We start from the raw sequence: 27763 nt of genomic DNA, 5'->3' as shown, positions 1-27763 counted from the left end.
TAGAGTAAGTCTGAGTCTGCCTTTTGTAAGCAGTACAGTACTTACTGCTGTTTTTATATTGAAAAGATTTTAAAATGTCTCTGTGAGGTATTAATTAGTTCTCTAAATGCTGGTGTCTAAAGTTAAAAGATGGAAAAATTGAAAAATGGATAGAAGCCAGTTAAATTATATGTAACAGAGAAAATTATTTAAAAAATATTTTAATTCAAATTTTTGTATGTTTCTCATTTGTTTAATCAAATTTGGTTTAAATCTGAAATAGTTCTAGTTTGAATTAAATAGCAAGACAGTAATAGTGCTTGTATGAGAGTATGTTGTGAGAGTATTGTTACTTTGATTTTTGTTTTGTTGTGTAGATCATTTTTCTCAGTGTATAGCAGTGTATGTTTTTCTTTTCCTAGTAAAAAAATGCATCTATCAAAGACATCTAATGGTGATAAGGAGATGCTCAAAACAGCTGGTGCTGGAGATGGACCTCTTAAGGAGACTGTGGTACACAAAAAGGTGCCTAAGTATTATCAGTCAATTTAATTTTAGCTTACTTCTTGCCATGCCTGTGTTAGAGGGTGGGGTGAGAGGAAGACCTTCCCTTTGTTTCTTAGTACTGCCATAGTATTTAATTGTATCCAAAATAATCAATCCTTAAAGTATTCCTGAGAGATAGCCAAGTGAAATGCTTAAAGCTACAGTCATCATGTCAGCATGGAATATAATATAATAGGCAGGTGTTCTGGATCCTGTAGCCTATTCTCTTTTTCATTTGGGAATATGTTCTTTCCTTCTTTCAAATATCTTCTTTGTATCTAGAATACATGTGCTTGAAGAATGGCATACCAGATGGAATATTAATCCTTTGTGCCTTTTCAGTATTGAAACAAATTTATGAGAGAAAAGAATACTGATAAAATTAATTTTGAATGTGTACTAGAATTAAAAGCCATCCAGTTTTGAATGAGTGTTTTTCCACACTTACTCCACAACTAGTGTAAAATGCTCTTGGCCCACTTCCAGACATACAGAGGAAGTTAATCATCTGCAGGCTCAGAAGTAGACCTGTGATAAAAGAAGCTGTGCAGTAGTTTGTATAAAAGGTTTTTTACATATTGAAATTTATTGGAATTGCTGAAAACGATGCTGTGAAATTCAATACAGAATGTTAAACTGGATGTATGCAGCACTTTTGTAGGAGTGCTGTTGGTGTCACAAAGTAGTCACAAAGTAGAGAAAGAATGGGCACAGAATGTGGGTGAAAAGGAAGGTAAGCAGGCAGTGTTGATCAGAGAAATGTTAATACTGGGCAATGACTGTGCTGAACTTATGCTCCTTAACGTGTTCCTAGTCCTACTGCACGGCCAGTGGCCAACGTGTCAGTTGGTCAGCTCCGTCAGGCAGCTGCTGTCCTGCAGCAGTGTGGTCACTGTGCTGGGACTCTGGTGAAACGAGCCTGTGTAAATGTTACAGATGTTTCAGTCAGGAAATGCTTTTTGCCTAATTGCCGTTTTAAATTAATAATAAGAGTTTATTTTGGAAGTTAATCTGCTTTTTGTATCACAGAAGGGTCTGAATACTACTCAGTTCCAGGCGAAAAAGAAGCAGCCTTCAGAGGAGAGCACATCAGACCCTTCTGGTAAAGTACACTTTTCAAAACTCTCATATAGCTTTTCCTCATTCAAGATGAATGCTTTTCCATGCTTTTAATTTCTGGTATCTAGCAACAAACTCTTGGAGATAAGGCAAAATAGGAAGGTGTATGCTCAGTGGAAGCAAGGTCAGGAGACAGAGGAAGAACTCAGAGATGCTGCTTGCCACTGTCAGGAGAAAATTTGTGCAGCCAAAGCTCAGCTGGAGTTGAAGCTGCCAGAAATGTGGGGGACAATAAAAAGTTTTTTCAAATACGTTAATGGCAATAGGCAATACAGAAATATCATCGGCCCGTTACAAGGTGGGGATGGTCACCTCACAAACAGGGACAGAGACAAGGCAGGGGTGTTTAATGCATTCTTTGCCCCTGTCTTCAACTCAGATGATGGACAAAGGGGGTCTCAGTGCCCTGAGCTTGAGGACCATGACTGTGAGAATGACCAACTCCCTGAAATTGTGCAGGACCTGCTGCTCCAGCTGGACCCCTACAAATCTATGGGCCCTGATGGGATTCATCCAGGAATCCTCAAAGAACTGGCTGATGTCATTGCAAAACCTCTCTTGATGATTTTTGAGTGGTCTTGGGAATCCAGAGAGGTCCCAGCTGACTGGAAGCTGGTGAATGTTGTCCTGATTTTCAAGAAGGGCAAGAAGGAGGACCCCGGAAATTACAGACCCATCAGTCTCACTTCAGTGCCTGATAAAGTTATGGAGAAGATTATTCTGGGAGGTATTGAAAAACACCTGAAAGACAATGCAGTCATTGGTCACAACCAACACGACTTCATGAGAGGAAGTCCTGCTTATCAAACCTGATTTCCTTTTATGACAAGGTAACCCACCCAGTTGATCAAGGGAAGTCAGTTGATGTAGTCTTTCTGGATTTCAGGAAAGCTTTCAATACAGTCTCTCACAGGATCCTTCTGGACAAAATGTCCAGCACACAGCTGGATAAACACATCATGCAGTGGGTGAGCAATTGGCTCACGAGTGGAGCACAGAGGGTAATAATGAAATGGGGCAACATCAGACTGGTGACCTGTCACTAGTGGGGCTCCACAGGGCTCCATCTTGGGCCCTGTGCTCTTCAACATCTTCGTAAATAACTTGGATGCAGGACTAGAAGGGATATTAAGCAAGTTTGCAGATGACACAAAACTGGGAGGAGCTGTTGACTCCCTCGAAGGCAGGGAGGCCCTGCAGAGAGACCTTGACAAATCAGAGGACTGGGCAATCACCAACCATATGAAGTTCAACAAGGGAAGTGCCGGATTCTGCACCTGGAATGGGGCAACCCCGGATGTTTGTACAGACTGGGGGACAAGAGGCTGGAAAGCAGTGCCAAGGAAAGGAACCTGGAGATCCTGGTCGATGGCAAGTTGAATATGAGTCAGCAGTGCCCTGGCAGCCAGGAGGGCCAACTGTGTCCTGGGGGGCATCAGGCAAAGCATCGCCAGCTGGTCGAGGGAGGGGATTGTCCCGCTCTGCTCTGCACTGGGGTGACCTCACCTTGAATATTGTGTGCAGTTTTGGGCACCACAACATAGGAAAGATATTCAGCTATTAGAAAGCATCCAAAGGAGGGCAGTGAAGATGGTGAAGGGCTTTGAGGGGAAGTTGTGTGAGGAGCGGCTGAGGGCACTTGGTCTGTTCAGCCTGGAGGAGACTGAAGTGAGACCTCATTGTGGTTACAACTTCCTTGTGAGGGGAAGAGGAGGGGCAGGCACTGATCTCTGTGGTGACCAGTGATGGGACCTGAGGGAAATGGCCTGAAGTTGTGTCAGAGGAGGTTGACGTTGGATATTAGAAAAAGATTCTTCACCCTGAGGAATACGCTCCCCAGGGAAGTGGTCACAGCACCAAGCCTTGACAGAGTTCAAGAAGCGTTTGGATTGTACTCTCAAGCACATGGTGTGACTCTTGGGGGTGATCCTATGCAGGGCTGAGAGTTGGGCTTAATGATCCTTGTGGGTCCCTTCCAACTCAGCATGTTCTGTGACTCTGCGATATTGCTTCAAGAAATGGAAGGTTTTAGTTTCAGTTTTGTCATAGACCCACATTTGATCCCCATGGTTTGCCTATTCCACTCCTGAAGGGGTAAAACATGTGCATTATCCCTCTAAGGCAGACTGGTTCCCTTTGGAGGGAAGTCTGGGGCCGTGGATATGAAGCTGTAAGAGGTGTCAGTACATTCCTTGGTCTGGAAGCCTGGAGCAGCAGCTGGGGCAGAACTTGGAATGCCCCTTGTGTCATCTTGCTTCCTTTGAACCCATCATATTGTAGTACTAGAGTGACATTTGAGAGTGTGTGAAGAAACATGGTTTAACTTTTTGTGGAATTAGTTAATAATACTGTTGCAAAATCTAAGGAAATGTATTTGTGTATAGGGTTTTTTTGAAGCATATATGGTATTAATGCAAAATGTATACAAATATGAAATAAATGTAATAAAATAAATATAAATAAAATACAAATATAAAACCTCATGATTCTTTGCCCAAACTCAGACTGTTTTTACAAGACAAAAAATTATATCTACAGTCAGTGTGTAGTTTATTTTTTAATGTGTTTCTGGACTTGCTTGAAATGATTAAGAGTAAGTTGTATATGATTGATCATCCCAATTTTAAAGGGCTTCTGGATAAATCTATCATAGTTGTTCAGCCGAAGACAGATGAAATAATATATCACTCTTCTCAAATTTAATATTAAAATATTCGTAACTTTTGGATGGTTATTTTGATCGTGGGAACAATAATTTTTCTATTGTTTTAGAACATGTACCTGAGTTATGCAAGACATATGTTTATTCTGTTGTTTCAGTGGACAGCCCACATTCTGTACAGGTTTGGTGTCCCAAAGAGCTGGAGAGATCTCCTAGAGATATTACAGAACTGGATGTTGTTCTGGCTGAAGTTGAGAAGATAGCAGCAAATTACAGGTAAATATTCTGCTTTCCTATGATTGAATATTCAAAGTTTTAAAAAGGATTTACCTGTGTTTTTGCTAGTGGGCTGTCCTTTGGGGAATGCAGTATTGCATGGTTACATTCTAATGTTATTTTAATGATTGTTCAGTTTCTGTGATACAAATGTTTTTTCATATGTGATCTTGACGTGGTCTGCAGGGATTTGATATTTTTTCAAACAATGCCACATCTCAGCTGACATTTTTCAAGGTAGAAATTAAGCTATTGCCAGTATATGAAAGATCTGCAGTTGCCTAGCTGCTTAATGCTGAGTTTTATTCGTTACTTAAAGAAATGTTTTGGGATGAGATTTCCCCTTTACTGAACTAAGTGGGTTGTGTTTTGTCCCTCTGACTTCTCCAGACAAAGCATAGAATCAAACATTTGCAGAAAGGCTATCAATGACTTCTGTTCTGCTTTCAAGGGCCAAATCACCGATCTTGTAAGTACACCAGAAATAAAATCGAAGTTTTGTGGTCAGAAATGCCTATGGTTTTATATTGTCCATTACACACTTATTTTACAGTACGTAAAATTTTCCAATCTATTGTCAGTATAAATAATACAAAAACAGTCTGTTGTGTGCAGGTTATGATTTGCTGCCTGTGTGCAGGCTTTCATAAGAATTGCCTCCAGACACAACACTGCTGTCATGCAGGTACTTGGCAAAATTGCCAGCTTTCAAGAATAGAGAAGCATCTAATAATCCTGAAGTGTTTGTCATATCTAAATCACTATGTAGGAAAACTGGAGGGCTGCATAATTTGAATGAGCATAACAGCTGTGTCAAACACTGTTTTAAAACCTCATGGACTAGAGTTTTAAAAGGCCAATGATTTAATTTTTATACTGTGTCTCAGTGACTCTTGTTTAGAGGCCTGAGTAAGGCCTCTAACATAGTCCAGGGAAAATCATCCTTTTTTAATGAGCAGTTTGAGCATAACTGTAAGATATTCAAGAGCGATCTGGACACAGTCCTGTGCCATGTGCTCTAGGATGACCCTGCTTGAGCAGGGAGGCTGGACCAGATGACCCACTGTGGTCCCTTCCAGCCTGACCCATTCTGGGATTCTGTGACAAGCTTATTGGTTAGGAAGATTAAGATTTCTTCTCACTAATTGTAAGGAGTGAAATGAACTCAGAACTTTGTAGGACTTGTGATAAATACAATGGATAGGTACTAAAACTATAGTTCTAAGTGTTTCATGAGAAGGAATAAGTTTTAAAAAGACTAGATTTATACCTATATATATAGAGTTATAGAAAACTTAAGCTAGGTAGTATTACAGTAATTGGTACAGGGAGTATTACTTGCACTAACTAATTTTGTGCAACAGTCTTTCTCTGGCATGAGGAGAGAGGAAAGACTCTATACACAAGTGATACACTTGTAATCTCACTTTGAAACAGTGTTGGTTTTTTTAAATAGCTTTTTATGTTATTCCCAAGTAATTCTTGCAGCCATGATTTTAGGAGGATAGTGATGAATTCAAGATCCATAGTCAATCTGTAATTCTTCTTTTCCTCTGTAGATAGCGGGAGTCCAGGAATTAAAGAATATGAAGAGGAAAAATGCTAAGGTTTGACATTTTAAATAGCTTTGAAGGGTTTAAAATACAAATGTAAAATATGGCAGTTTATAAGGTCTGATATCTTGGAATGTTCCACGAGAATCAGAAGCATAAAATCCCAGAGAAAAAAAGCCAATCGAATATGAGTTGTTTGCCTTTGAAATTGCAGCAACTGTTTCAGAGACTTTGCTCACTATTTGTTTCAGGCAGTAACAAACATCAAAAAGAAAAGGCAGCGACTGGTGCAACTCAGAGAAGAGCTAATTGGGTATGTTTCTAATGATGCACAATAATAGCCTGAAGAGCTTAAAGAATCTGTATTTTGTAGCTCAGAAGGGAAAGTAACTTTTTTTTGTTTTTTTTCATTTTATTTGTTGTCTTGCTTTCTGTTTTTACAAAAGCTTGTGATTACCTCTCCTTTACATATATCAGTTGCCTAGATAGTCATTCTTGCAAGTTCTCTTAGCTAAATAGTTACTAGGATGGTGTTTCACACCATGTGTTCATAAGAAAAATACTAATGTTACAATTTGAATTGCAGAGGTGCTGCATCATAAATTTACAAAGGTAATACATAGGACTTTTTTGGTTTTGAGGTGGGAGATTGTATTTCACCTCTGCAATTTGACAAGCGTTCCTCTCAGTACCTGATTTGCTTTCATCTCATGTGGCTATGCAATTCCCCATCTCTAACTTGGCATTAATCTTAAGAGTCATTTAGATAAACAACATAGAAATCATGTTATTTGGAAGAACCATTAGGCTTCCCCACATCCTATTGGTTGCTAGTGACAAGTTTTATACTGAAGCTGTGTATAATGTGACTCCATAAGTTAACTCTGTAGGGAACCAGGGCCTTGGATCGACAAGAACAGTGTAAAAGCCTTTTCTCTATGGCCATGAGAGCTTGTGTAACTTTGCAGTACTATGGACAAATTATGCTCAAAGAACTAATCCCTCAATATGGTTTGAACCCCCTCACAGACTGAAAGCTGTCTTCGCATTTTTTATGTGTTCTGTTGTAATCCTTCGGTCATTTTAAGAAAGCTTTTTTTCTGTTGAATGAAAATGGCTGTTGGTGTTCAGTTTTTGGAGTGCTATTGTAATGGATTGAGCCCTCCAGTTTACTTAGGCAGAGGTGTAGGTAGTTTGTAGATCCTGAGTATGCTTCAGCATAAGCACTTGAACACCTCAGCCTGCAGACAGGCATGTGCAGAAGGAGAACACCTAAAGAAACTATATTTGGAAAACTTAAACACTTAAGAGAGAGGAGCTACATTGTCAGACTCAAAAGACAATTTTGAGTCTGACAAAAGAATGTTCTTTTTGAGAATTAAAAAAGAGTTCTCAAAAAGAGTTTCTCTTTGAGAAAGAGAGGTTTGGGGTTTTTTGGTGGATTTGGACTCATGCTCCTAATTTAAGTAATATGCTAGTTGTTCTAATTAAACAGTATGCTATACTAACCTATGTTTTGTGTTTCTGAGCAACCTTTCCTTCAAGTCTTCTTCAGAGGAAATATGTTCATAGTTATTCATGCAAAAAACATGCAGATACAAACATCAAAGCCTTGATTCTTTTTCAGAGCTGAACCACAACTGACACAACTACAAAGAGAATATGATGAGATAAAGGAAAGGAAATCTTCCTTGAGGCAAACAATTGAATTACTTACTGATTTAAAGGAGCTACAGCAAGACTGTTTGGATTTTAGAGAAGAAAACCCAAAAGAAAAAGTGGTAGTAAGTACAAATTTTGCATGTATTTCTGAACAGTTCTGTGTCACAACTCTCCTCCCCATTTTTTCTTTCCTGGACTGCTGGGCACTTGTATTAATGTTTGTTATATTAAATAGCAATATTTTGTTAATTGTCTTTGTGGAAGCAACTTGAGAATCACTGCTGTAACTGCACTGTAGTATCTCACTCTTTTTGGTCTCATGTTAAAAGCTAAAGTATTTCAGAGAGGATTCTGCTGCCTTGCTCTCTATGTCCAGGAGTTGAAAGGACATAAAAGCCTAACAGTTGTTCTCAGTTGTAACTTTTTTATAGAAATTGAAGAAAGATTAACACTGAGAAACAAGTAATTAATTTCTTTTGTTGTTATTGTTCAAAGAAAGGAAAAGCTCTGGTATTTCCATGTCTGTTCTGTAACGTATTTAATGCTAAGAACAGTGCTTTTATTACATGGCCAGAGTAACTTCTCATGTAGCCTTAGAACTCCTTCCCGTTTTACCCAGGACCTGGTGTGGTATTTTCTGTTGACAAAGGTACATGCCTGCCATGTGTAAGGGAAATCCTCGCATTTCATAACACACTCTTATTAACTTTGGCCATTCTTCACTTTTAAAAATCATGTTGTGCCATTTCCCAGATAGAGGAAAAATAACTACAGACATGTAAGTGATCTTTCCAAGAGTTAAAAATGTTGCCTTGTAATTTTATTTCCATATCAACAGTATGGAACTTCCAGCCTCCCTGCTCTTCTGATGGAGTCACGGAGAATTCTAGGAGCAGAAAGACACTTTCGGAATATTAATTTGAGACTGGAAGAGGCTCTGGCTGTACAAAGAGAGAGGTTATCAAAGAAAGACTAAGTGTTTTTTAAGACTTTTAAACATTTGTTAAAAACAGTTATTAGCATGGTAGTGTTTAAAGCGTGATTAGTCACTGTTGCTCTATTTTGTTTCAATGTTAAAAAGTCAATGACTTGATCGAGATGTATCTTTCTATTGTCAAACAGTCTCAATGTCAGTGAAATGACTGAAATAGCAATCCCACTTAAAGTCATAAAACTTTTCTGTGCTTGTGAACAATGTTGGGTTTTAATCTTGTGCTATTAAAGTAATGTGATCTTGACAGCAACATACACCTTTAAAGAGAACACAGAGACTTTGGCTGAACTATTCACAGACATCTTTTTATTAAATTTGTATTTTAAATAAATAATTTCATCCCATTTCTGGAACTAAAGAAGTCTGTTTAACTTGGTTTATCAATAAAACTTGGACATAAAACTAGCAAAATAGAAACTGTACAGCAGAGAGCATTAAAAGTGCTAAGCTTGGAGCAGCATTCACGATGAGTGTTTCAGTCCAGCACTCTTCAGACTCGACGTAATCTTCCATGATCTCCTCCTGCCTGTTCAAGATCATCCAGCTAATCTGCCCTTTGTCCTACACCTCTGGAATAGTGCTTTTGAACTACATCACAGTATCTTTCCAGAGGCACAAAGCACGCAGGTGTCACTGCTGGCAGTCTGTGTGCTGGCCAAGCCAGTGGTTAGCTGCCTTCTTTATTGCAAGAGTCTTCTTTCCTTAAAGCTTCCAAAAGAGCTTCATCTGGGATTTCTTCCATGGCATAATTCAGACTATCATTTGCAGCTTCAGCGAGTTCCACATCTTCGGCAGCTTCCAGGAAACAGGCATCGTCGCTTGCATTTTCCCACTCACTGTCTGACAACAAGAAGTCTTGAGACAAGCTGTTTGCCAGAGATCCTGAGCTTTCTGACAAATCTGATGCATTAAAATGTGGTTTCACCTTTTCTTCTGTGTTCCCCCTTTCATCCATTGGTGTATACTCTTCTTCCTTTGAGAAACAAGAGTACTACTTACTCCATATGAAAATGGTCTTCATACATTTAACTGCTCTGCAAGTTTGAAACTTGTTCTGTCACACATAATGGATACTACAGAAAGCTGGCCAGCAAGACAGATTTTCCAGAATGTTAATTTATAACCATGTTAACCTCTGGAAGTCTATTTCAATAGGAGTAGAAATTTGCTGTTTTTCTAGCAACCTACAAGCAGTCTGTTGTATACAGCTTCTTAAAGTAATACAAGGTTAAAACTGATTTTAAGGTCCATTTAAAGATACTGTCAGGATCTGAAAGTGCACTTAAATTGCACTTTCTATGAAATAGTACTAATAGCTATTGATGCTCTGCTTAAGTAGAGCTTAACGTGCCATGCTGCAGTATGACCTTTAAAGCTGTCAAGTTAAATTTAAAAGTTGCAAAAATGCCAACTCTTATTGCCTAAGCAGTGGAAAAACTAGTATGTTCAGGCCTTAGAATCTAGGTGCAGTATTAGGTTGGCTTATATATTCTACCTGTTTAGGGGAAAGGTAACTGTGTTGATACACTAAAATGGAGATAAATGAACTTCAAATATGAGGGTCACTGACCTACATTTGACTCTGATTGACTCAAGTGTTCCAGGAGCAGCTCCATTTTGGCTTGCCCAGCATGAAATCAAACTCGGGCAGTTTTTCCATTCCACTTAACCCTGCAGTGTCCCTGTGGCTTATGCACTGGGAACTGCTGTTCAGATCAAAACAGAAGGAAGTCTTTAGTCCCAAGTGAAGTTAGGTGATTCCAGTAACTTAAAAATGAGTATATGGTGCTACCAGAACCTCTTCTATACCACTGTAACTAGTGCATGGAGCTCAACAGACTGTGGCAGTGGGCATGTTCAGTGATTTCCAAAGACAACATGGCTCACAAGAACCTTAGCATATCGATAGGACAAAAACATACCTCTTTGAAAAGAGACGGGAGACATATCCCAGGTGGTAATGGAAAACCTAAATCAAATATATGGCATTAAAATTAACATTCAAAAAAGTATTAAGTATAATTGCTTTGAGATCACAGACTACATACTTTGTGATTTGAAGTTTTGTTCTCTGCAGACAGGATCATGACACTTTTGATACCAGACTTCGTTCTTCAGATCTACCAGAATCCTAAGAATGAAATCACTTAGTTTTTTTCAGTAACAGTAAATAAATGAAATGAATTCATACAGTAGGAAACTCTGACACTAAATGAACAGGTGTTGTTTATCCTCAACTACGGACATTGCTTTCATACTCTGGCATACTAATTACATGTTTTGTACAATTTCTGATAAACTTCTAGCTTCATAAGTTAGAAGAAATAAATTTTTAAGACTAACATCTGGAAGTGAAATTTAGTTAACTTCATTACATTAAGCTTGGAAGACAGTCATTAAAATAAGGTTAGCATATGGGATTTAACTGTAAGATAAGATTTTGTTGCTGCTGCTGTTACAGATAATTTCATTATAAAAGCCAAATAAAATCACTATTTCCTGTCAACTGATTAGACCACCCAGCTTTTTCAGCTGTGCTTTACAAACACCAAACTTCAAGCAACGTGCTTGGGAAACACCATCTAGTGTAGTGGCTGCAGGTTTTTTTGAGCATCCTTGTTTCTCAAAACCCTACTCCTTATGTTTCAGTGACTTTAAATGTTACACAGAGTTATTTTTAAGTTAAAATATTTCTACTAATGATAAACTGGAATTCTAATGTAATCTAAAAAACCTGATTTTCCATCACTTATTTCGCTAAAACTACACAAAGTCCAACTCCTTCCAGAGTCACTGGCAAAACTCATCTTGACTAAAGCGGCAGCAGGAATTACCCTTCTAAAATGGTAATTCTCAATTATTAAAATGACAAAGTCATTTTAATAACATAATAACGTAATTTAAGGTGCACTGTAAATTAATTTAAAAGTGGTCTGCTTTCTTTTTGTGATTTTTCAGCTTCCTAGCTGGAAAGTATAAATGCATAGTACTGCTTAATAGCTTTAACATATTCTGACTTTTATGTTAGCATCTTTAGGCACATATTTTAAATACCATGAATACCTACTTCATAGAACTGTTAGAAATACAAGCCCAGTTATCACTAAGTAAACTTGGGGAAAAAAGTTTGGTTTTGTCTGGCTTTTTTTGGGTTTGGTGTTTTTTTTTTTAATTGAAGCATTGTATCCTCACAGAGCAAGACAACAGAAATTGTAATAGGTGCTAATTCTATCCATAAGAGATTTTTCAGCATTTTTAGAGAATAACAGTTGAGCAGGAGAATAAGAAAAAGCTGTTTAAAACTGAATAAAAAACACACATTATGTTGTTACTTTTGTGAGCTCTTCCAATATTTTCACACCAGCGGTAACCAGAAATATCATATACAAGTATTTCTTTGAGAGAGAAGTAATTCCACTGCCGTATCCCTGAGGGAAAAAAAATTAATTCTTTAAATTATTTAAAACTAGTGATGCAGAACACTCATTTGTGAATAATCAAGCGGTCTCTTTACCTCCTTGTAGCCCATCTTTATTAACCAAAGAATGAACAAAATTATCAATTTCTGGATATGGTGAACCCTGATAGCCTTCCATGGAATCTGTTAAAACAAAGGCCACATATGCATACTGTTAGTGGCTTTGCCATGGCAACATGTAATTATCACACATTACACATTATATACACAGAAAATGCACATGAATCACATCACACCCTCAAATGTGAAACCAGGGATAAATCCACTGTTACTTTCTTGTAGATCTTTAAACTGCTACTCCCACCCTCAAGAGGAGAAGGTAAATGGCATTCAGGGGCTCCAGAGCATCCTTCAGTACAGATGTACTCTGCCTCCTGCAGAAGGGTAGCTGAAGGGTAGCTGAAGAAGAGCCCTCCTAGAGGTTATCAAGTGTACAAGTCACAGTACATCTAATTAAAGAGAACTTTTTTTTCTATACAGGAGATAAGGCTTGGGGTACCTTGGCTGCTTCTGGTTGTTTTACTGTTTAAAAAAGCAGACGTTTTTCTCTCCTCCTCTGAAAAGCCAGATGACAGAACTTTTGTGTCATCACTCACTCTGAAGAAAGAAAAGAATACAAAGGAAAATGTGTGATTCTTACAGCATAACACAGTAGCATATAAGTTACCACAGTATGGCATAACATAACATGACAAAGCCCTGGGCCACTGGCTCCAGGGAGCCTAGCTGGAACAAGGGGGTGGCCAGGAGACCTCCAGAGGTCCCTGCCAACCTCAACCAGCCCATGATTCAGTGTGCACCATTCCCTATCCCTGGAGCACTCTCTCTTCTCACTTTGGCAGTTTCCCTGACTGGCACCAAGGGCAGGGGTTCCTCCTCCTCAGCAGCAACATTTGGTTCCTGGTGGAAGTCCCAGGACCCAGCCATTTAACGACTGCTGGTCCACACTCCTACAGCATATTTATGTAAATATACCCTTTGAAAGGTTTCAATTTTTTTTGCTCTCTAAAATGAACTACTTTTTTTTGCCATGTTGCTAGCTGAAGCCAGATGATCAAAGAAGTCTAAATTCAACACAGCAGAATTTCTCAGCCATATTTATGACAGACTCAGCTGATGCCTATGATCTGAATACACTACATGATTTATGCTACGGGGTTGCTGGCATCAGTTCAGGATAATGAATATTTCAGGATATAAAACCTGAAGTCAGAACAAATCCATGTTTTGAATAAAAATATTATACCATTTTAACCCTCTTTCTGCTGCAGCAATGATTAGGATCTTCTTAGTACAGCGTATGATATATCAGAAGTTTAGATTAGCTACAGCAAACTTGGTTATTGTACATACGAGTACCCAAGGTAAGGAGGTGTTTGTACCAAATGGGGAATCTGGTATGCAAGTAAACACGTACAGGATATTTCTTATCTCACTCTGGAAAATATTCAGACTCTTCATATTCAACTGACTGGAAATCTGTAATTTTTGTTTTCAGATACAGAATCTGACCAAACTTAATAATGGTTAAGTTTTGGCATTTTGAGTGCGTACAGAGAAATGAGGCACAACTCAGGAGCTGTACCACGTGTTCTGTGTCCTTTAAACACTTGAAGGTAGGTTCAAAAAAAACCAAACCAAAAACCAAGACTCTCAAGAGTTTTGTTCTTGTTTTTTCTTCAAAAACAAGAAATTCTGGTAGGAACTCCAAAATTACACTGTAGCAATGTTAATGGAATAACTGCTCATTCGAAGTAGCTTTTTGTAACTGCTGCGGGAGAATTATCATTAAAATACGTATTTAAAAATATTGTAAATTCCACTGGAATTAAATAATTACCTAATGTTGCAGATTAAAGAGGAAAGAAAATATGCTTCTTCCAAGGAAACATCCTTTTCACAGCTAGGGATAAACTTATTATCCTCTGCTATCTTCAGAATCACATTTTTTCCTGCTTTTGATGATTTATACATCCGGAAGTTTCTATTCTTTGTATAAACTCCTACAGGAAAACAAATATTTCGTAACATAACAATGCTGGCTAGGATTTAGGGTACTTAGCACTTGTAAATTAAACAATTTTCCTTAGACCCAGCTAAGAGTCTAATGAATGGACAAATACTATTACTGACTTCAGCTCACACCCCATAGCTGAAATGCAACAAAGCAAGATCATAACGCATGTACATTTTTATGTCATAGAAGAATTAAGACAAACACTCAACAGCCCTACACAGGCATCTTAATGATTCTGACATTATAATTGCTAAAAGTTTCACTTCAGTATAAGAAACCCATGATTTCAAATTAATTTTGTGAAATACAACTGAGGACAAAAAGCTGCACATTTATCATCAAATTCTTAGAAGGTGACACAGTCAAAAAAAATGGTTTTATTTAATTTCCATGTATGAATATGCTTGAAGGAATTTTGAACAGTATGTGAAAGTAATCCTTCTGAATTAGTAATGGAGAAGCCTACTGTAGGGCCCACTCTGGGATTACATTTCAATAGATCAGACATATTGAGGAGGCCTGCAATGAAAGTGATCCTGAATTCCATGAGAAGAATCTGAAGGAATGGGGGTTCTTCACAGGAGTCTGAGAAAAAAAAGACAGTAAAGTCTTGAAGTACATAACACATTGCTGTGCAAAAGTGTGCTGAGCTATTTTCATTTCACTGAGACGAGGCAAAAAGCAGAAAAAAGATACAGGAATGAAGAAGGGTGGAACTTTCAAACTAGTTTGACTATGGGTGTTGTGCTCCTGGAGATTAGTAACATTTTAATACCTTCAACAGGCTAAGCCCAGCTGGGCCATGAAGTGCCCAACCCAAAATTTCTATTATTCCATCACAAACCTAACAGCTGCCATTCCAAACAGGGAAAGAAGGCTCAATTCATACACGTAGAACAATTCAGAAGGCCACGCCTGTAAGACTTATTCCATAATTAAGCAGCTTCTAATTCAACTGAAATAACAAAAAAATGCAATATATGCTATTCTCTTTTAATTCAAATGGGAGCACTAAGTATTAGATGAAAAAAATTATTAGTCTTGTGTGGCAAGAATTTCTTCAAATTTCAGAAAAAATAATCAAATGTAGTAATATAAGAAGTTCCATGGACCAAGAATCTAAGGTTCCTTTAAAGGATAGCCCTTAACGATCACAGTTTCAGCATGTATTGTATCTCATTTAAATTCTGACCATAGGGACAACAGTAAGAACACCGCTGTTCTTACTGTCTGTAAGAGAAGATTAAGAAACATCTAATTTCTTAACTTTGTTGCATCCCAAAGAAGTTTAAAAGCACTTATATTTACCTAGATCCACAAAAAGTTGCTTGTTGCCTTTTGTATCATTTACTATTAGAAAAGAAAAATCCAAATTTTCTCCCTGGTGTGACATTTCCATATCCTTTGTTTTGTGAGCAATGGCTGGCCAGCCTTTGGAAGCATCTTTGACAGCTGTGAGGTTTCTAAGAGAACCATCTAATCCAACTGCTTCTGCAGAAGACTGGAAAACACGTCCTGCTTCTTCTTCTGGAATCACAGCAGCAGCAGCCTCACTCTCCATTAATCTTATGGCAGGCTGCAAAATGGTTCTCACAAAGTTACCTTAAAGACAAACAAAAAAGGCCAAAAGCAGATAACGTCGTTTATGAGTCAAGAAAGAAAGAGTTTCTGTGCAAACATTTTTTAAAATAGCCAAGATGGAAGTGGTTGGAGTTTGGAGTCTTTTTAGCCCTCCTGCATTTTTAAAAAAACCTTTTGGTCAGCCCACTGTACAAAATGGTTCTGGCCAATAATGAGAAACCAATGCTTGGCAAGAATTTGTATTAAGCTTCTTAAAAAAACCCCCAAAGACACGAACAAGCTCAGATTTAGGATTCTGAAAAGCTTGTGATTGTCCCTCTCACTGCTGCTTTCCCTAACATAATTTCCAGAATGACTGAAAATGTTTAGTTGCAGTTTCATAGTGTGCTCACTGCTCTAAGAGTTTGATCAAAAAGATACTCAAACAACAAATTATTTTTACAAAAGTATTTTGTAATGACTTTTCAAACTCCCACTATTGTAATTCAAATCCATTGTACCTCCAGGCTCTGCTAGATGGTAACTAAAGACAAACAAATAAAAACCATGGCCACAATATTTCCAGGAAGAAAGCAGAGAACAGAATAAATACACATGTGGGAAAAAAACTATGAAGTCAAAGGAATACTGGCAAGGAGAATTCTGCAGTTGTTGGATGAACCTTCAGTGGGGAACATGAAAGAATATGAAATGTAAGTCCTCCTATGCTACATATCAACAAAGTGACTCAGCATATCAGGCATCAAAATCATCATTATCCTCATAATTCATTACAGGACTACTGAGGCACACAAATGAGTCACAGTCACAGACAGCGTTTTAACCCTGTGTGTCCAAATACGCACAGAGAAATTCTTAGTTTTATAACAATAGTTACTTGGATCTTCAGTTCAGGGAGAAAATGGACCTATTTCAGAACTGAAGTTTATTTCAATTATGATAAAAGTTAGAGTACCTGTAGAAGTCCTGGTTGACCACTTCACTTTTTTGTGTCTGTAACTGAGTAACAATCACTCTGGTGTCAGAATAGCAAGGGTTCTGTTAGTGAAAGATTATTTTGGGACTTATTTCTTTATCATTCACACATGCCTTTGTTTTCTCTCTTCCAATGTCTTCTAACTGGTCAGATGTGGGAAACAAAGTGTACATTTCATACTTTTGATCCTTGAATATATTTTTTGTACGTGGGATGTGTCATCGGAGTTGATCAATGCAAATTCATTGATTGCCACAGCTTTCCTGTGGACATTACATGATCTCTCTCTTAGGTGAGCTATGAACTCAGCCCCTGTATTTTAATTCTAGCTAGTAACTAATTCCCAATATTATATACTAGAAGTTTTAAATCATATTTAATTTTAAGCCCATGCACTTTGTGCATGACTCCTGACATAAAATACTTATGATACAATATCATCCAAGATGTGATACTTTGTATTCTAGTTTATCCCACATAAATACCACTAACTCATCTTAAAGAACATTTTGTATGAGGCAGAACACCACAGCACTGAATACAAAAAAGTCATCACTTGCATATGTTTGAAAAATATATGAATCCCTTCAAGTTTAATATTAGACAAAATCTTTCCATCACATCAAAAATATTTTTTTTCATATAGGTTTTGGGAAATTACTTTATGTAGTTATCTGCATTTTTACTTCTTTACTACAGCAGAGTACTTTGCACAAAGTACAAAGCTAATACACCTTAGCACAAGTTTGTTAAGCAGGTTACCAACATCCACTAATGAAAAGTCTCGAGTATAATATTATTGGTAACATGCATGAATTTAACACTGGCATTTACGGTTATAAAAAGTTGATTTTTACTGTGACTTCAATATCTTGTTGTAAAGGCAAAGCTGGAATATGAATACACAACCTAGAAATGTATTTTTAAGTCTGGCAGTTTGCAAACAGGTCAAATTCACGTCACAGTGGAGACACAGAACATTTAAACCAATGGGCCAGAATAAACAATTCAAGCTTCTACTGAAAGAACTGACTAATGTAATTTAGCTATCAAGATCAGAGGCTAAAACTGCTGTCATACCATATTATTTATCATCCATGTATTACATAGGTGTTTATACTGGCAGAGAAGTTAAAAGACCATACTTCTGAACTAAAAATTGCAGTAGTCTCATTTAAGTCTTCATGGTTTGTAACTGGTACCACAGTGTCAAGTAAGAAATTACTGCTCTGTGTCACACTTAGATTTGGCAGCCAATAGTACAGGCAGCATTTGCTTATAACCAAGACAATCTGCTCGGCTTTCCTCGAGCTACTCTTCAAAAGATTTAGGGACACAGATTCCACTACTCCTAAGAATGAGAAATTGGGTTTTTTTAATGTTAAAAAAGCTGGAAAAAAATTCCTCTGTTCTGGTAATACTCTGTCCTCTTTGTGTTAGAGTTAGGACCTGAATTTTGGCCTGAAGTAGTGCTTAGGCCATGGACCAAATGCTTACACTAAAAATACTTGGGAAAAAAACTTATATGTAAATGCAGGCTTACAATATCCATCCTGTCCTTACAGTTTGCTCTATTCCTCCAGATGTTCATGCTGACAAGACCTTCCATAAATGATTCCTCAGAGCAACACAAAACGTGTCAACCCAATAACACTTCAATCCAGGAGTACGTGTTGTCCCCATGAAATAACTAGACAAATTCAAAAGGGAAATAAGATTTTCTCTAATGCTGTACTGGGCTAGACAGAAGTCCAGCACTTTGTCATTAATAACAGCATCACTGTGCAGTCATTAAGTACTAAAAGCAAAGAGATCATCTTTCCTGTACTCTCTACAAGACTCTGCTAGGTCATACAGAGCCTAGTAAGAATCTACTTAAAAACACAGGAGGTATTAAAAGAATAAGAAATACAGTATAAACTTTACTCAAGACTGGAATGAAGGAGGGTGCAGAGCTAGAAAAAGAGGTAAGGGTGAGAAAGGGAGGACTGGGCATGAAGACAGTCAGACAGATTGTGACAAGTAGACAGCAGAATAAAAGTGGGAAACTGAGTGGGATCAAAATTTTGAACCAAACACCCTGAACTCTTCCTATTCTACTGCCAGGGAAACCAAGTAACAATGCACATAATTTCTTGTAATCCTACTGCTGTTGTCACAGTTCTTCCTGAACACAAACAGTAGAGCTAAATGTCACAAATCTAAATTTCATCCCTTCTAATAACCCCTGAGATACTAATCTCTGTATAACAGCATTTCTGCTTATTTTCCCTCATCTTTTTTGTTTATTTGAAAAAAAACACAATAAGGAACAAAGGTTACAAAAATAAACACTCAAATATTAAGATATTACAAAATCAAGGTTGCAGATGCAATGTTAATTAACCCAGAGTTCTGCATTTGTAGGTTGATACAGACTTTAATTCCACCACTCAGCAAGCTGTTTTCCATGAGTTCCTGCTCCACTCAGACAAAATTTAGCTGATATTCTACTGTGCCCTCATTGGTCAAAGTATGTCTATAAGACTGCTTTGCTGCACACTACAGAGAATATACATACAAAAAAAAGAAATTATGAATTTCAACATTAACTTTTCTTACTGTTCACCACTAGCACTTCAGTGCTTCACAGGCAGTATTTTAAAAGTATATTCAAAATACTTCTGTTAAGTGAGGAGGTATTATTCTACTTATTTTAAAAAATGGAGTCATAACAATCCTGAACTGGCAACTCTTTATGTTGAGAGTTGCCATATCCCAAGAAATAACAACTTACATCAACAATTAAAATTGCTTTCAGCTTCCTCTTAATCACTCTTATGCACAGCTGGCTTGAAATCATCTTTGTCCTGCCTTCCTGACCCTATGCTGAGCACAAATGAACTGTATTTAGAGCAAAAAACAGTAGCTTTAATTGTTAAGACTGACATTAACCTGCAAATTAAGGAGTCATAGACTTGCCAGTTTCATAGAAGTCAGTCTTGTCCATACTTTTATAAATAAAAGAAACATGCTAATTATGGGAAAAGGAAGTAGAAGATGAGAAAAAATGAGGCTTGATGAAACTGATAGTAATTTCTGCTGGGATTACATATTTGTTTCCACATATAATTCCATTAAAATAAATATTCAAATGTGAGATGGCACTGTTGTACGAAGACAAAACCTCATCTTTTATTTCTAGGTGTAAGAGAAAAGAACACACTTACCAACATGAATATTATCCTTAAATACAGTCTTTTGGGGTAGAAATATTAAGTGCCGACTAAATTTTTCATCAGTACTGGAATCTAAATTTAAGACATCTTTAGTTGAACAATTTACATCATAAAGTTCTTTTAATCTTTGGCTGACAAGCTGAAATCATAAACATTAATTACGTTATTTTTTTCTAGCATTTTTAGTAGTGGTATCTATAAAACCTAACAAAAATGCAGATTCTACATTTTCTCAAGGGGTTTTTTTGGGATTTTTTTCTCATTTTAAGTATACAATTAAGTTAATTCAAACTAACTCATATCAAGTTTTAACCAAATTTGACACAGACCATATTTAATTAAATGTGCAAGTCACTGACTATACTACCACTGATAACCTGAGCAGACTTTCAGTTTTTCAGGTCAAAGTCTGATTTAGTGGCTTTATCATCTACGGTTTTTTCCACCACAAAGTAGTTCACACCCACAATGACAATATTTGTAACAGGTACAAAAGTAGGTGACAGAAGTCTCACAAATAAATGTCCTCTTACTAAGACATTATATTAGAAGATATTCTTCTAAAAACCTGCTGTATTTTCCACCTCTGTCATATTGAACTTGCAGAGGACTTTATTTTCCAACCAAATTTGCAATAAAGTGAAATACAATTGATAATTAGCAAAGATATTCAAATTTAGACACCAAATTGATAAGTGCAGTCACACGATGTTCTCCACATCATCATTTAACTCAACTATAATGAACTGTTGTCTAAAGAACCTTAAAATCAGAAGGGATTTATTTAAACCTTGATATACAACCATTTGGCAAAGGGAATGAAATTGGGAATATCTGAATGGAACTTTTATTGATGCTACTTTAAAGAATCCCTAAACATTCCTTCAGTTTTACAGCTTTGAAGTGGCATAGGACATAAAACAATCTCCAAAAGTAAACTTATCAGTAGTAAACCTACAGTGAATACAAACATTCCAACAGCCACCATTCTTTATTTTTTCCTTTCACTTAAAGAAGAGAACCTTTGCTGTAATTAAAACAGTATTTTTACTTAATTAAAAATAACCACTAAGTCTACGATTTTTTTTCATTTTACTATAGCATAATCAAGATAAAGTGGTAAATCCTTTTGTTTCATATTAAATCAACAAGAAATTCATATTAATCTACAACACGACTTTGATCCAGTTTACCTCAATTAGCTTTGCAACCATACTCTTGCCATCTGCACCAGGATTTGCTGGTTTGTAGAACTCCAAATCAAAATAAAGTTTGCAAGCATCTTTTTCAGGAATTACTTCATAGCAATGCATAAGACTTGTTTTGTAACCTTTGCTAAGGAAAAACAAAAACAAATCACAACCTCTCACAATAAACATTATACATGCTTTTCAGTTGCAAACAAGAATCCCACAAGTCCTAAATATTTTTTTTATTTTTCAATCAACCACCCCTATTAAAAAATGTAGCAGCCCTATAGTGCTTTGAAAAAATTTGTAACTAACTTCAGCATCAAATATCAACAAAGATTATTTGTCTGGCCTAGAATTTAATTTTGTAAAATACTCCTCTCCCCATGCCCCCACAAGTCTTACAATGCACACTCTAGGCTGCTGAGCATTTAAGGAACTATGAAAACTACAGCAAAAAAATGAAGTTATCACACATATGTCTTAAACACGAACAATGAGATTATACAGAGTTTGTCTAACTAAATTAAAAAATAATCTCATTTTCCATTTGAGAAAAAAAATCAGGCTTTTCATATAAAAATTGACTCAGATTTCTTTTACTTCATAACTAGATGTCTTATTGTAAAACAGCCAAATGGGGAAAAAAGTTCAGTACATGATCAAATTGTCAGTACTTGGAACCACATCATTTTTCCCACGGCCAAGATGAAACCTCAGGCAACTCATTACAGGTCTGTCCTAGTCAGAGCAGCAGGCAGCTCCTGGGGATGGCTATCCAGTCATACCTCTTACTAGGTCACAGGATATCCAGTACACTACTATCTTTTAGCGACATACAGCGGCACCTTTTCCCATACTCACGTGTAATAAAACCAAAGCTCTTTATATGTTGTCACAAGGTAAAATCTCTGTCCACTCTGTGTGTTCTTTTCCAAAGCAAATACATGAACATCCTTTTTAAATAAAAACATTGAAGGTTTTTTGGTTTAGTTTCATGCATAGAACCATTTAAAATCTTCCTATTTGACATTAATCAAAGGCTAGTAAAGACTAGAGAACTATAAGCAGATCCCTTATCCTTTTTCAAGCTAAGTAGCACCTGGTTTTAACGTAGAACATCATTCTGATATAAGTTACAAAGGTGAAACTTTGAAGCATTTCTTTGCTGTGCATGAACATAACCTCTGCTTTCTCTGTAAAGTCTTTTTTCTGGTCAGCGGCAAGTGCATCTAATGGGGGGAGGAACAATGTTCTCAAAGGATCGGCCTCATGGACATGATGGCAGCATATGGCTTTATGGCAAATATTTTTCAGACATTATGTTATTTAAATTAAAAAATAGAAATCTGAGAAGAAAACCCCAAAAAAAGTACTGCCAAGCCAGCGAGAGTGCATTTTGGAAAACAGATTGCCAAGATTACTTGAACACCTAAAACAGCATGGAGAAAAACACAGTACTTCCTTTAAAAAGAGCAATCAATTTGAAAAGTATTAAACTGAAAGCAGAGGATACTTTTGCATAATATTTATTTGGTTCAACACTTCTTATCATCTGAACTTGCTACTCTGATGCCACTGGAGAGTTGCATTGTTTTTATTTTGTCTCTGTCTCCTGTTTCTCTCTTTTTCTTCCTTCTCTTTCTTCCTGCTCAGTTCTCACTACCTTCCCTTTCTCCTGCCAACCCTGGCAGCTTGCTTATCTTCAGAGGGAAGAAACCTAGCACTACGATGTTACCAAAAAGCACTTTACTGTTAGATGTTAACATCACATATCAATGTGATATGTGTATGTTAGAATTAGAGCTAGTACTTCTTAGAGATACCTCCAGTGCAACATTATCTCCTACAAAGACAAAAAACCTAAACTTGCTGTTTCAGGATTGGGAAGAAAAAAAAAGATCTTGCAATCTGATAAAGACTTCACTGTCAACCAAGATTTTAAGTGATGTTCAACCTTGAAAGTACATAAAGAGTAGTTCACCTAACACATAATATACCTCTTTGCAGATTTTTACATAATTAAAAGCTTCAGCCTGTCGAGAAAATATTTTCCAAACAGAAGATGGCTGAAAGGGTTTGGACAGTCTTGGTCTATAAACTGTAGGAAGAGGGTTTCTTTCATAGTAGGATGCTCGTTCTTCCACTTTCTTCAGTCTTTCTTCCCATTTTCTCTTCATTTCTCCTAAAGCAATTACAAATAGTCAAATTAGTTTTAATTTCTGTTTGCACGACAATTTTAATTTTAATCATCACTGCTTTTGATTCTTGTTTTGTTGAATGTAATTTATCAATTAACCGGGAGTTGCTGATATTCAAATCAACACCCAACTTTGCTATGATACTCATTTTAATTAAATCTATCTACACTGTTTTGGAAGTACAAGAGCTTCATATTAATGCTATCAAAGATAAACACAACAGAAAAATCACAATAAGGGGAAGCCTAGGAAGTTTCCTTTCTATCTACAGAATGGTATTACATTCCTCCTCAAAAAGTATACAAACTCTGCCAACTAGCCACACAACATCAGTAATGAGTGAAAAAAATACTATTATTTCTGCTTTATGGTTGGGGAGACAAATGAGATCATTAATTTGTGTGGGTAGTACAGCACTTGAGTTCCTCAGAAGAATTAAGATTTCAGTGACTCTAGCTCTGAGCTCTATGTCTCAAAGTAAAAGAACTGAAATCTAAAATGAGGGCTCCATTCTCCACTGCTGACCTTTGCTATTGATCAGTGATACGTTCACCTGCTTTAAAATCTCATGTACTTTCTCCCAATCTCAAGACAGCAACCTTATCTCTTTTCAAGAAATAGCACCCTACAGTAACACTTGCTTATCTTGTAACCTTTAAACTCCTAGTTCCATAAAGTAATTCAAATGCTACAGAGTAGTGTAGTAAAGCACAAACACACATATGTACAAATATCTGTAAGTTGAACACTTGCAAATCAGAGAAAAGTATTGCTAAGAAACAGTGAAACAGAGGAAGAGGGGCAAGAAGGAACAAACATGAAGGGGAATCTTTTTGTTTTGCCCAGCATAACCACTTGGTTCTCATAACAGCCTACCAGATGCAATGAAAGATAAAAATTAAACTGACTGTACTCAAAAGTATTCAAACCTTTAACAAGCTGGATCCACAAGGTGAGTTTAAGTATTTAAGTATTCTTGTGAGGCCCCAAAGCCCAGATTTTAGATCCTCTGAATTCCCCCTCTAAGTTTTCCACAGCAAAAGTTACTGGACACTTACATTTCTGCCCACTGTACCTCTAAGCCTGCCTGTGTTTTGATAGTTTAGTGCCTATGTCAAGTCTTAATAACAGAATGTTTTTTCTCTAACAGGGCTCAAAAATATTATCTCTATAGATCTTGTCAGTCTTCTGACCTATGCACTTCCTCCACTCCCTTTCTGTGCAATTAGTTTCTTCCTGGGGAACGAAAAGTTAAATTACAGACAGCAATCAGCATTTCTCAGAAGTGCTAGCAAAACCCTCATTTCATTTGCATGTTGTTGACTCTGTTGTAAATTAATGGGTACAGAGGACATTCCCTACATCAGCACTTTCCCACAAGGTGACCATTAAAAAAGGAAAGTGAAAGAGAATTTCTGTAGTTCTCTATTCATTTTAAAGTTTCTAGTTATATTAGGCTATATTTTTGGAGAAACACAGCTGGGAGGATATCTGAACCTGGGAGAAGGTTGATGACCCTTACTTTAAAACTTAAACCTATCGCTGTTCTTTGCAGTCCAAACACTCTCAGATTCTCAGCAGTCCAACATGTCACTCTTTTCCGGGTAACTTCAGTTCCTGCATGAACTATAACACAGCACATCCATTTAGAGCATGTACAATTTACACTTACAGACTAACCTTCTGAATTCACTGGGGAATTCATGCTTCATCTTCCTCTCTTCTGTCCCACCAAAAGTAAGGGGAGTACTTATTTTTATTTTACTTGACAGAAAGAAATTTTGTCCCCAGCATGTTTGGACTTCAGTGTTATTGACTGAGCAGGATGGAGAGCCTGGGAAAATGTCTCCTGAGAGATGACTTGAAGAACTTGCTATTTCAGTTTCTCTGTTTGATGGAGGACTACTCATCTGGTTACTGCTGAGCACAGTTGACATCCTGTATTTTTATACCAGGTTATATCGTTGGTTTGAGATTTTTTTTGTTTGGTGGTTGTATTTTTTTTTTTACTAAAATGTAGGGGACACATATGATGAAATCACACATCTATGTTTGTCTTTCCCCTGTAGAATGAGGGATTTCTGAAATGGTTTTAAAAATGTTTAAAAAAACACTCAAAAATCTGTAATGATTATGATAAAACACACTATCCACACCTGCTGAGAACTGAAGCTGAGACATGCAAATCAATTGCTACTCAAAATAACGTAATTACAGTTGTTTCCTGGCCAGTATGTATCATGCAACATAGCTCTATGGCAGAATTCATGGTCCTTGACACAAATAAATCCATGAGATTTTCTCCTAGCTACTGATTCCAGCCTTAGAAGAACATAATAAATAATGATGCCTCTATTGTCAAATTTCTTAATGTTAGTGAAAATTAGCTGAGTTATCCTTATGTTGAGCTGACCTGTGGCACACCGACAAACACTACTCATCTTCCCTCAACAACAAGGAGCACCAAATTTTCATCTTGCCCTCCTAAGAGAGGAAGTGGCCTGTACAATCACGGAATCAGAGAATGGGTCAGGTTGGAAGGGACTACAGTGGGTCATCTGGTCCAACCCCTCCACTTAAGCACAGGATTGCATCCAGATGGTTCTTGAATATCTTCAGTGAGGGAGACTCCACAATCTTTCTGGGCAATCTGTTCCTCAAATTAAGACTTGAGGACTTCTATGCAAAACTCAGTATTTTAGACCAGGTATATAAGACCTCAAAAAGTAGGTTAGTATCTGTTGTGAGAAGCTGGAATATGTAGTTTCCAATGTTATCTTACTCTGACGTCTGCTATGGAAGGTCACTGTACAAATATGAAACTAACTGACCTGAAAGTTGATAGAGAAGCCAAAACCAGCCCTCAGCTTTAGAGAGCTGTTGTGCAAGGCAGATCAGCAGGCAGGCAGGGACATTCAGAGTGTACCTGTCTGTTGGTTTTATAAGCCTGAGGCTCTGACTGTGCATGGTGGGCAATAACCTTACCCAAGGGCCAGGTTCTGCTGTGGTACAGGCCAGCACAGCCGTGGGGATCTCACATGCCAAGGTCTGGAAGGTGGCTGCTTGTTTGGTAATCGTCCCCACAGATTACTGACTTAACAAACCACCATTCTGTCAGAATCACAGAATATTGTGTTCGAAGAAGCCCCTAAGAATCATCACATCCAACCCTTAAGCCTGCACAGGACCAGACACAAGAATGACACCACGTGCCTGAGAGTATCATCTAAATACTTCTTGAACTTTGTCAGGCTTGGTGCTGTGACCACTTCCCTGGGAAGCCTGTTCCAGTGCCCAACCACCCTCTGGGTGAGAAATCTTTTCCATCTGTTCAGATGAGGCTGAACAGACCAAGTGACCTCAGTGGTTCCTCATATGGCTTCCCCTCAAGGCCCTTCACAATCTTCGTTGCCCTCCTTTAGACGCGAACAGCTCAATATCTTTCTTATATTCTGGTGCCCAAAACTGCACACAGTATTCAAGATGAGGCCACACCAGCATGGTGCAAATGTACCAGAATGCTACATTTCCCTCAGCAGGCAGAGGAACTGAAACAACAGGCCAAACCTAACGGGGTTTAGGTGACACCATTCAAACCGAAGAGCAGCGAGTGCAGCAGTTCCCGGCTCAGCGCTCAGACCCCGCAGGGCACGGCGGTTCAGCGTCCGACCGGAGGGTGTCCCGGGGCGCACCCGTGGGGCCCGGACCGGCAGCCCCTTGGCTCATCCTGGCCTCGCACCGCCTCCCCTCGGCTCCGGGAGCCGCCCCGCACGTCGAGACCGCCTTCCCCGACCCCCCGAGGCCGCTCCCCGCCGGCACCGACTCACCTCCCCCGCCACTCGCTGCCGCCATTGGGGCGGCCTGCCCGCCCTGCGCGGGGAGGAGCCAGCGCCGGGCGGGCCCACGGCCGCGGGGTTCCCTCGGCGCCGAGCTGTGCCCAGCGCAGCCCAGCGGAGCGCAGGGGAAGGCAGGTTGGAGCGCAGCGCCGAGAGCGGGCGGGCGGCAGAGGCGGTGGGTGCTGGCGGCGGCAGGGATGCGGGCGCGGCGGCGGTGGGGCCAAACAAAGCGGCGGGGGTGGGGTAGACCAGGCTGTAGCTCTCCAGCTCCGCGTGGCCGCCCGCATCTCCTCCAGAGGAGGTCGGCTGCGGGGGGCAGGAGGCAGTCGCGTATCGCCGGGGGCGGGCCTGGCTCAGAGCGCCGCCTCGCCGCTGCCCCGGGGCCCCGCGGGGCTCCCGGCACGGCGGGTCCGGCAGCGCTCGGGCAGGGGTCCGTCCCGCCCTGCCCGCGGGCCAGGCGGCAGAGCGGCCGCGG

At 38.5% G+C, this 27763-nt stretch overlaps 3 protein-coding genes across 7 annotated transcripts in view; 2 read left to right on the top strand and 1 right to left on the bottom strand.

Annotated features, from left to right (window-relative positions):
- CENPU (centromere protein U) overlaps positions 1-19884 on the top strand; it is a 25038-nt gene extending 5154 nt beyond the window's left edge. For 2 of the 3 annotated variants that reach the window (XM_064652652.1, XM_064652653.1), the window contains 8 exons: positions 402-492; positions 1555-1627; positions 4465-4582; positions 4973-5051; positions 6142-6189; positions 6387-6448; positions 7763-7919; positions 8636-9721. In XM_064652652.1, coding sequence (XP_064508722.1) covers positions 402-492; positions 1555-1627; positions 4465-4582; positions 4973-5051; positions 6142-6189; positions 6387-6448; positions 7763-7919; positions 8636-8773 — 766 coding nt within the window. In that variant the 3' untranslated portion in view covers positions 8774-9721. Of the gene's footprint in view, positions 1-401; positions 493-1554; positions 1628-4464; positions 4583-4972; positions 5052-6141; positions 6190-6386; positions 6449-7762; positions 7920-8635; positions 9722-13767 lie in introns of those variants that run through there. The other variant, XM_064652654.1, reaches the window with a different exon arrangement.
- Positions 9076-27362, bottom strand: PRIMPOL (primase and DNA directed polymerase). Of its 3 annotated transcripts, none has more exons than XM_064652633.1 (13): positions 27280-27362; positions 23252-23436; positions 22116-22207; positions 21255-21396; positions 20053-20200; positions 15595-15888; positions 14110-14272; positions 12769-12866; positions 12306-12392; positions 12111-12219; positions 10840-10922; positions 10714-10760; positions 9076-9764 (listed from the first exon to the last, which is right to left on the bottom strand). In XM_064652633.1, the coding sequence occupies exons 1-13, from the start codon at positions 27302-27304 to the stop codon at positions 9459-9461; spliced, it is 1779 nt and encodes a 592-aa protein (XP_064508703.1). In that variant the 5' UTR covers positions 27305-27362; the 3' UTR covers positions 9076-9458. The 3 variants fall into 3 exon arrangements, with proteins under 3 accessions (XP_064508703.1, XP_064508704.1, XP_064508705.1); XM_064652634.1 differs by lacking the exon at positions 27280-27362 and adding an exon at positions 25133-26778; XM_064652635.1 differs by lacking the exon at positions 10714-10760 and having other exon boundaries at positions 9508-9764.
- The window catches only part of CASP3 (caspase 3), a 12888-nt gene continuing 12454 nt past the window's right edge, over positions 27330-27763 (top strand). The window contains exon 1 of the mRNA XM_064652655.1: positions 27330-27463. The gene's annotated coding sequence lies outside the window, so the exon portion shown is untranslated. The remainder of the gene's footprint in view (positions 27464-27763) is intronic.

The sequence above is a fragment of the Pseudopipra pipra genome, chromosome 4, assembly GCF_036250125.1.
Source record: "Pseudopipra pipra isolate bDixPip1 chromosome 4, bDixPip1.hap1, whole genome shotgun sequence".
Lineage (NCBI taxonomy): Eukaryota > Metazoa > Chordata > Aves > Passeriformes > Pipridae > Pseudopipra > Pseudopipra pipra.
This window is presented reverse-complemented; position numbering and strand designations above follow the sequence as displayed.

Bases quoted from the DNA above. Each gene is read 5' to 3' on its own strand.
- PRIMPOL (XM_064652633.1), bottom strand. From the start codon at position 27,304: ATGGCGGCAGCGAGTGGCGGGGGAG. The intron at 21,397-22,115 runs GTGAGTATGGGA...GTTTTTCCTTAG, and splicing joins GAGCTTTGGTTTTATTACAC to CAAAGGTTACAAAACAAGTC. The intron at 10,761-10,839 runs GTATGTAGTCTG...TATTTGATTTAG, and splicing joins ACAAAACTTCAAATCACAAA to GTTTTCCATTACCACCTGGG.